Raw genomic sequence first — 10193 nt, forward strand, 5'->3', positions numbered from 1 at the left:
CTTTAGAAGCGTACAATTACTTGAAATCGAAAAAACAAATTTATACGAACTTGTATAATTATTAATTTTAGCCTGATATACAATAGTGACGATAAAATCAACATTCTTATAACTCAACTCCTTAGAGTAATCAGAAAATATAACTTTACTAAGATCATCAAATAAACTCATTCAAAACATAATCAGGAAAAACAATTAATTCGGAAATTGAAATTGGTGTATAAACTGTCTAGCTATATTACTACTTAAGTGGTTACTAGTTACTATGTTTTTCTTGGAATGTAGATCAACTAAGGAAATTTAGTTGGGGGGGGGGGGGGGGGGGGGGAGGACGATGTTGATATAACTAATTACTTTGACGTGTGTACTGGTTTGAGTTGAATTCCAAAGGGTTTAAACGTGTTTGCGGTATGTAATATTAAACATAGAAATTGACATAGAAGCTACTTCTACAATAGGGTGCAAAAGTTGCATTCTTAAGGCTTGAGCTTATTCATCCCATGATACCCTTGACGGTGAGAATCTAATTCTTTAAAAACTTAGATTAATTTGTTTAGGAAAAGGACAATAGTTTATCTTTGAGAATCATTGATTGATGTAGAAATGTCATGAAAGTAAGTAGCTAAGTAACATGGCCGAACTGAAAACAAAAGAAAAACACATGAACATTAAAAACAAAAAGGCATAAAGAATCTGTGATTTGTCACAACAAATTGTTATCCAACCAACAAGTAACAAATTTGTAACAAATTGTTTCTAATAGAATAGAATAGAATATAATTAATCATCTGTAATATAAAAATGACTACCTATTACTAAAATAGGAGAAAAAAATGTGTTGAATTTGTTCCGCATCGGTGGTACTTTGCCTCCTTAAAATATGATTTTGTGCGATCCTAACAAATTGAATTAAATTTGAGTCGAGGTAGACCCAAGTAACACTTTTTATGGTAAAGAGTTTAACAATACAAATTATTTTTATACTATCAGATCGCCTGAAGGCATATTGACAAAAAAGATACTCCATCAGAAAACTTTCACCAAAAATTGTCAATACATGTTTAGATGATTGACAAGTGTTTTATGAATTTCAAGAGCTAAGATTTCATTTGATTTACTTCTATTCTCAATTATTATGGTTAAATCTCTATTTACCCAAAAATTAAATAAAAAAGAAGTTAAAATGTATGCGGAAATATTCCACCAAGTCCTTTCTGTCCAGAAAAGCAAAACTCATTTCATGTTTTTTTTCTTCTTTTTATTCTCTTTTAGTTATTTTTAACAAATCTTATTCTTTTAGAATTCACAAGAACACATGTCTATCATCTAAATCTGTATTGACAATTATTGAAGCAAGTTCTAGGGAGAGCAGCCGTTCCTTACTAGTCCCTCCGGTGCATTTTAGCTTTTTTGTCTTACCAAAATTAGTTTTTACATATAGCTTTACTTAATAAACTAATTATGGAGAGAGATTAATATGGTGAAAAAGAAAAGTAGTATTGAATGGATAAGATAAAAAAATAAATAAGAAGTATTTATTTAAATTACTCTTTTAATTAATACTTTTGTAACAATTGTGTAAAATAAAAACATGACAAATAAAATGAACAAGGGAGTATTGAATGAAATTTCCATAAGAAAAGAGATGACTTTTCCTTTGATCATTTACAGAACGGAAAAGGGCCAAAATTACCCCTGAACTTTGGGAAATAGTTCATTCATACCTTTCGTTATACTTTAGGGCTAATTATACCCTTACCGTTATATTATGGGGTCAATTATACCCTCATGTCTAATAACTGTCACGTGGCATCATCCCAGCCCTTCAAAATTATTTTCCCCTCAAGTAATTTTTTACCTACTAAAATAACCCAATCCGACTAAATTATTTTTCCAGCCAAAGTGATACGGACCCAACCCATTACCCCTTGGCTGGAAAAAAAATTGGGTCCGGTTGGGTTATTTTAGTGGGTAAAAAATTATTTGAGGGAAAAATAATTTTAAAGGGCTGAGATGATGCCACGTGGCAACTGTTGGACATAAGGGTATAATTGACCCCATAATATAACGGTAAGGGTATAATTAGCCCTAAAGTATAACGAAGGGTATGGATAAACTATTTTCCAAAGTTCAGGAGTAATTTTGGCCCTTTTCCGTTTACTGAATCTTCCTCGTTGGTACCTCTAATTAAAATCATTGCCTATTTAGAATATTTTAAATATATTTAGCGGTCAAAATCTTCTTAATTAATTAATTAATTTTCTCTCAGTATACAGTCTGTACGTTAAATCATGAACTGATGGGATGTATATTTAATAACCAATTTCAAACTTATATAAGGTAAAGTGATCATAGGTTACTTCCGTCCCAACTTTTTGCCAGAAGAAAAATATATGACACATTTTGTAGGAAAGCAACAAAAAATCCACAGATAAGTACGTACTTTCATTTTTATTGGTATAATTATCTTATATTCGGACTTTATTAGATTGAGTAGTTCAAATTCACGTCATTTGTAAGACTTATTAAAAGAGGAAGCTTCAATGAAAGAGATTTCTTGTTCACAGTACTCAAACTCGAGATCAATGATTCTGCTCTTCCTAATTTATCTTTTAGTTTCATTATTTACTAAAAGCTTCTGTTATGTGTGTGCACGCGCAAAAGATGCAATAGCAACCCTTGGACCACGATCACGACATGGGTTGTATGATAAAAATGTTGACTTCCTAAGATAACAAAGAAGGGACTGCGATTGTGGTTAAGGTTGACCTGCTCTAACCCAACTTCCACGATGGGGGTGTGACTAATGACGGATACACAATTATGCCTACGGGTTCACGTGTACCTAATAACATTTGTACGTATTAAAAAAATTACTAAATATTTAAAAACATTTTGATTATGAACCACTTAATTAATACTATAGTTTAATTTAAAATAATTGTAGGAGTCAATTTTAAATTTTGAATCCTTCCTAGTGTGACTCGAATGGCATAAATGATAATTATATTACCATAAGCAGCATTTTAAATGAACAACATAAATAATATTTTTTGGTAAATTATTACAGTATTTATAGTATTAGTTTGACTTTCCTTAGGAAAATATATGACTTTTGCTTTGATAAGATTGACTTTTAGTAATTTTCTTAATTAGTACTTGTCCTTATATAGTCTTCTTAAATCATGAATTGTAAATTAATTTACAGACCAATTTCAAACTTATAAAAGCTTCAGACAGCTATCATATTACATATACAGGGGAATAGCAGAGAGGTATGTAACTTCTTCTCCGTTTTTTTCTTTTTCTTTCTGTTATTATTATTGTGTTATCATTGTTATTTTTTAAATTAATTTGCTTTTCACTTATGTATAATAAATATATTAAGTTATGTTCTTGTATAAAAAGTTAAGTTATGTTCTTGTATAAAAAGTTTATTTTTGTTTTTTCTTCTTACAAATCGAAGCGACAAAGGGTTAAATTATGTGGATCGTAAGGCCACGATACATTGAGATTCGGCCCTTCGTCTTTCTGATTCGTAAGAAGAAAAAACAAGAAATAAATAAAAAATAATACATTTTACATAGGAATGCTGGTGGTGTCGGGGTGAGCTTCTTGCACCTCGACTATTCTACCGGATATCTACTTTCTTTTACTGGCACAAATATCGGTTTACTCCGTTCACAAAGATTTGGATAGATGGAAAGAAATCACCTTCATTTTTTTTGCGATATTATTAGATAAATAATTCATTTCAATATTTAATTGATTTTATTTTTGAATGAAAATGCAGAAAATGGGGAAGAATAAGCAAATAATTAATGTACATGTGTTGGAGGTGACTATGGTTGCTTTTTTATTCTTCGTAGTAGCTGATTGTCGTCCAAACAATGGGTAAGTCTTTGTTTCTTTTATTTTAATAAATTTTCGATCCATAAAAACATTTTCAAATATATTTGTATATGTTACCAAAATATTTTTTTTGCATACTGATTTGTTAATTACTTCTTTGTTCTTAAAACAGGCGAAGATTGACAACAATGCCAGCAGTCAAACTGGAAATACAACCTAAATATGTAAATCTACTTTTTGCAAATATTTTGTTCTATGTTGTTACACATTATTAATGTTGGTTTATATTAGGGTGTCAAATGAGCAGGTTGAGCTGAATTTTGTGTGTGGATGGGTGGGGGTGGGGGTGGGGGGGGGGGGGTTCAAAATGGCCTAAATTAAAAAATAAGGTTACTTAGGCTGAAGTAGGTTGGACTAAAAAGCATGTCATATTTAAGATCGTATGTTTCATTCTTGTGATGGTTTAACTTTGAATAGATTAACAAAACAAAAACAAAAAAGACTTATAAAACTTGTTATTTAGTTCAAATCATAGACATCTGTGACTATAAATCATGTCATAAAGGATAAAATATAACATATAAAGTTAAATTATTTTTAATTATGTAAATGTATCATTTCTTTGTGGCAGACTAAGGATGACAGAGAATCACATAAAATGAGATTGTGGAAGGATTATTTATATTTCCACACAAATATTATAATATATTTAAGAAGTACAAATTTAAAATTCTTACTATTAATTTTCTTAAATTACACAATCAAATTACGGTCATATTAGTTGAAACGGAAAGAGTATAAGCTTATGGTACTTAAGTTGATTTTGTATGTTAAATAAAGGTTCCATCAATTATATGAATCTCAATTTTTAATTTTCAGGTGACAATGAGCAATGGCTTCACAAATGTTACTATATCAAAACCAGATGGACAAGTCACAGGCATATCATATGGTGGGATCGAAAACCTACTAGCCACCCAAAATGCTGAAAACAATAGAGGGTAATTAATCTATAAACTTCGTATTATTTATAATTTTTATTTAATGAAGAAAATAATTATTAATGCTTATACTTAATTATGACAATTTCAGGTATTGGGATATTATTTGGAACAACACTGGACCTCGAACCATCCGAAAACCGTAAATTTTACCTTCTCGTCTCATATTTACTTTCGATGAAAACATTTGAAGATCATCATTATCTTTTTTACATATATATTTTCACTACTAAAAAATGTTAGTTCGACGGATGTTCCCATCAGAACACTGCTGAAATATGGAATTTCGACGTAAATTCCATCAGAAATGTTTCTGACAAGTCAATTTCTGACGGAATCTGTCGGAAATTCACATTACTTAGTAGTAATTTTTTTTTTTTGTTTTTGACACTCACTAGACTTATAATCCCAAATTCATGATGTGTAGAGCTCATCTAAGGAAGAAATATTCTGTACCAAAGGATTTTCATTCTCAGGACTCGGGTCCGCGAACATCTCATTAAGGGTGAAAGGATCTCATTCATCCGGCAGCCAAAAACTTGAAAATTAAGTCCAACAATTTTGGTGTGACAGGTTATTGGGATCAAGTTTTGAGGTGATAATTGACAATGCAAACCAGACAGAAATTTCATTTAAAAGAACGTGGACTACTTCTCAATCTGATGAACCTCCTTTAAACATTGACAAAAGGTGAAGTATTTCTTGTTGCAAGTTATCTTTTAGATGACTTAATAGAGTGAAAATAACGTTGTATAGTCAAAATATATAGCAAAATTAAACTCTTTTCGGTATACAATTAACTATATTGGATGTTGTACTTTCTAATATTAGAGATATCAAATTTAATTTCAGGTATATAATGCTACGCGATACACCAGGATTTTATACTTATTCGATACTTGAGCGTTTAGAAGGATGGCCAGTTTCGTATATCCAAAATCTCAGGATTGTGTACAAGCTTCAACAAGACATGTATGTGTTTTATCTAAAATTTCTCATCATTAATAGAAAAAAATTAATCTATATTTGAACTGGATTCATACATATGTCTAATATTAAAATAGCATATATTTATGAATAGGTTTCACTACATGGCTGTCACTGATGAGAGGCAACGGTTCATGCCAACAGAACTGGATCGAAAGAATGGCAAAGTGCTTGACTACAAAGAAGCTGTTCTTCTCACTAATCCGACCAATCCAGATTTAAAAGGAGAGGTAGGAGTAGGAACTTATAATTATTATACTTATATTTTCGAAATTAACTTTCCAACTAATCCGAACTCGTGCTGGGTAAGTTCGATTTAAGGAGAAAGTGCTCCCTATCAAGATTTTCTGCATTCTCAAAACTCGAACTTCTTAAGACCTCCGGTGACGAATCAAGAATTGAACTTTATGGGTTCGAGATGTCACTAGATCCACTAGCAACTTGAGTTACTTTGTTTGAAATTTAATATTTTATACATATTTAATTGTTTTCTTTGCACATCTATAGAGTTTAAGCCGAAATTACAAGATTATTATACATTCATTACTGCCTCTAATTAAGGTGGAGTTCGAGGGATATAATATATATCTCTATCCTATCACAACTTTTGTTTATAACAAATATACTCTGATAACATAAAGAATTTTTATAGTATTAAAGTCAACAAGCATATTAGCTTTAATTTGAATCTTTTACTGTAGATAACCCAAAAGAATATTCACTTTTGGTCTTGAGAAAGTGATAGATCATATATTTTTCATTATTTTCATAATTACCAAAAGTTTTTTTTTACTATAGTAATATATCATGATTTTTTCACCTATAATTATGCAGGTGGATGACAAGTATTTTTATGCAAATAATAACGAAGATGATAAAGTTTATGGATGGGTGAGTGCAAATAATTCTCTAGGATTTTGGATGATTATTCCAAGCAATGAATTTCGTACTGGAGGACCTCTTAGACAAGACCTTACTACACATGTTGGTCCAACTGTACTTAGTGTAAGTGATCAATTAATTAATTACTCAATTAAGTTTTATAATGTGGCACTTGTTAATTTTCTTTTACTTTTAAATGTAGACCTTATTAACTTTTTTATTTATACATAATTGCAGGTATTTGTGAGTGCACATTATGCAGGAGAGGATTTAGCAATTAAATTTCAACATGGAGAACCATGGAAAAAAGTTATTGGCCCTGTGTTTGTGTATCTTAACTCAAATGCTGCAGCTAAGGCAAATCCATCCATACTGTGGAATGATGCAAAGAATAGAGTATGTATTAATGATCCTCTGTTTCAATTTATGTGATAGTTTAATTATTTTTGAGTTAAAAATGTTCTTTAACTGCACTCTAGTTGAGTATTATTTACAAATAGTTTGAATTGTGTTATAAGTAACTATTACTATGACTTATAATAATTTGACTCTCGTACTTGCCACATAAAGTGGAGCAAAGGGTACAAATTTTGGCGTTTTTAAAAGTGGAATTCAGTACTAACATTTTTCTGACGTATGATCAAATTGACAGATGAATCAAGAAGTTGCAAGTTGGCCTTATGACTTTCCAGTTTCAAAAGACTATGTCAAATCTAATCAAAGAGGAAGAGTTAGCGGCCAACTATTTGTTAATGATAGGTACGTCTTTTTTCCCCGGCTAGATTATAGATTGTGTCACTACAATAGCTCCTAGTAGATGTTGGGTTAGCGATTTGTATCAATTATTGTTGATGAACTTGTGAATCTAGTAAATGTGCCCATTTACTAGAGGATTATTGAGGTGGTGAACCCTTTAGATGATTTACTTTAATTCAATCCACAGGGTTAAGTTTAGGCTTGGTGAGGTCTACCTCCACTTTGATTACCGTAGCCATACTAAGTCGAGTTCTACAATTTGTAGCTATGTCCATAGTAAGAGGAGTCCTAATTGGACTTGGGATTTGTTTGACATAATCTATAGTCATATACATAGTAAGATGAGTCCCAACTAGTTGAGATTAAAATAGTTGTCCATGTAGAAATAAGTGCGAGACTTAAGAACTCCTAATTTGTCTTTTATGACAAATACTTAATATCAGAATAAGTGAAGCTAAATAACATGAATATAAGTGATTCATCTAATCAATCCAATTGATTTGAACTTGAAGTATAGTTGATTGACTAATAGATATGATCAATATACTAATAGATATGATCAATATTCTTCTGTTTTTGTTTTATAAGGTTTGTCAATAAACAAGGTGTGCCAGCATCGAATGCTTATATAGGATTAGCGCCACCAGGAGACGCTGGATCTTGGCAGAGAGAAAATAAAGTAGGGTTATAAGAATGATAAATTTATATACAAAATAAGAGAATTTTTTCATTTATATACGGTTATTAACTTATTTATTTTGTTTATATCCAGGGATACCAATTTTGGACTAAAACTGACTCTAGTGGGAATTTCATCATAAAAAATATCATACCCGGTAAATATAACCTGTATGCAACAGTCCCAGAATTTTTTGGGGATTACAAATACACTTCAGATGTACAAGTAACTCCAGGTTTACATTTTTACTTATATTGTTGATTCTCTAATTCTAAATAATCAGCTCGTTCTAAATAACTATGATCATATTTGGTTTCTATGCTACACTTTTCAATAATCAATTATGTCAAGCTACCACAATTGTTTTTGAACCTAAACCTTTTAACTTGTTTGAAAATTTCTGAATGATATCTTCGATTTGCATTATTTTAAAACAAAAATTGATCAAATTCAACATTACAAACATCATAAACCCGAAAAACTGTTTGGATGCTATATCTTTTTGTTTCACACTCAATGTATGATACCCACTCTAGGGCCTGATTAATTTGGATTTGTGTTGAAAGTTTCATTTTTCGGGTTAAAGGGCTTTCTACCATAAAACAATATCATTTACAGGACTCAAACACAAAACCTCTAGTTAAAGCTTGACAATTCTGATAAGAAAGACTTTCGTTTTTTAACATGCTGATGTATAATTAAATGAAACTCTTTTCCTTCCTTATTTCTTTCATTTTTTTTTTCAAATACAGGTTCTAATATTAAATTAGGGACTTTGGTTTATAAGCCTCCAAGAAATGGAGCCACACTTTGGGAAATTGGTGTGCCAGATCGCACTGCTATTGAATTCTTTATTCCGAATCCACCTCCAGAATTCAAAGTTCACAAATACAAAAACGACACTGAATCAAAGTATGTTTCAAAAGTTTAATTAATATATATTTAAATTCTTAATTAACGATAGAAAATTGTTGCTCATTCACTCTGTTTTGGTTTGCAGATTTAGACAATATGGTTTGTGGAAACAATATAATGTTTTATATCCTAAAAATGATCTTGTATACAATGTTGGCACTAGCAATTACTCAAAAGATTGGTTTTTTGCTCATGTTACCAGGTATGCTCCTTATATATATGGGATTATAAAATAGATCGGATTTACTGTTTATTTTTCTAGTTGGTATACATAGATTAAATGGTTGGATGGTCGGCTATTTAGATTAATTCTTCTATTGATGAAAATATTTATAAACCTCTCTCTCTTATTTTTTATTTTATTTTTATTTTTAACACAATCCCTATTTAAATTTTAATAACCATAAAAGTTGCTGGAATTTCTTTTGCAGGAATGTCGGAAACAACATATATAAAGCTACCACATGGAAAATTATATTTAACCTTGCCAATGTTGACAATGCGTCAAATTACACTCTCCAACTTGCTCTTGCTGCAGCTCATGAAGCTGAACTACAAGTATGTATTAACCCTTTGATTACTTAGACTTATCATTTCAAATATATACTATGTTGTTCGAACTCTTCAAATATACTATCGGGTTTGTGCCGGATTCTTAAAAAATTGTGCATTTTGGGAGAATCCGACATGGATAAGGCAATATTTTTGAATAGTTCGAGCAACGTGGGTGTATTACATACGCGCGCGAAAGAAAATCTAGTCCTCAATAAGAATCTTGATTTTCTTGACTATGTACAATTTTGTGTCTCTAACTAGACTAACGTAACTAGCCAAAATTTATTCGAGAAAGGATTTACATGGATTTTCTTGTTTATTTTTTTCTGAAGGTTCGTATCAATGATGAAAAAGCAAGAGAACCTCATTTTACGACAGGATATATTGGGGGAAGTAACCCAATTGCAAGACATGGAATTCATGGATTATATTTTCTTTACAGCATTGGAATACATGGCAATATGCTTGTCAAAGGAACAAACACAATTTTTCTTACACAAACAGTATGTCTCACCCCATTCCAAGGAGTTATGTATGATTATCTTCGTTTAGAAGGACCTCATTAG

General features: G+C 30.8%; 1 protein-coding gene across 1 annotated transcript; it reads left to right on the forward strand.

The window, feature by feature from the left end:
• Positions 1-4737: 4737 nt before the first annotated feature.
• On the forward strand, positions 4738-10193 carry LOC132614671 (rhamnogalacturonate lyase B-like). The gene is made up of 14 exons (XM_060329185.1): positions 4738-4853; positions 4945-4995; positions 5427-5543; positions 5706-5825; positions 5935-6070; positions 6675-6845; positions 6960-7118; positions 7375-7481; positions 8067-8157; positions 8251-8392; positions 8910-9069; positions 9158-9274; positions 9504-9630; positions 9960-10193. The coding sequence occupies exons 1-14, from the start codon at positions 4738-4740 to the stop codon at positions 10191-10193; spliced, it is 1848 nt and encodes a 615-aa protein (XP_060185168.1).

Source organism: Lycium barbarum, chromosome 10 (genome assembly GCF_019175385.1).
Source record: "Lycium barbarum isolate Lr01 chromosome 10, ASM1917538v2, whole genome shotgun sequence".
NCBI lineage: Eukaryota > Viridiplantae > Streptophyta > Magnoliopsida > Solanales > Solanaceae > Lycium > Lycium barbarum.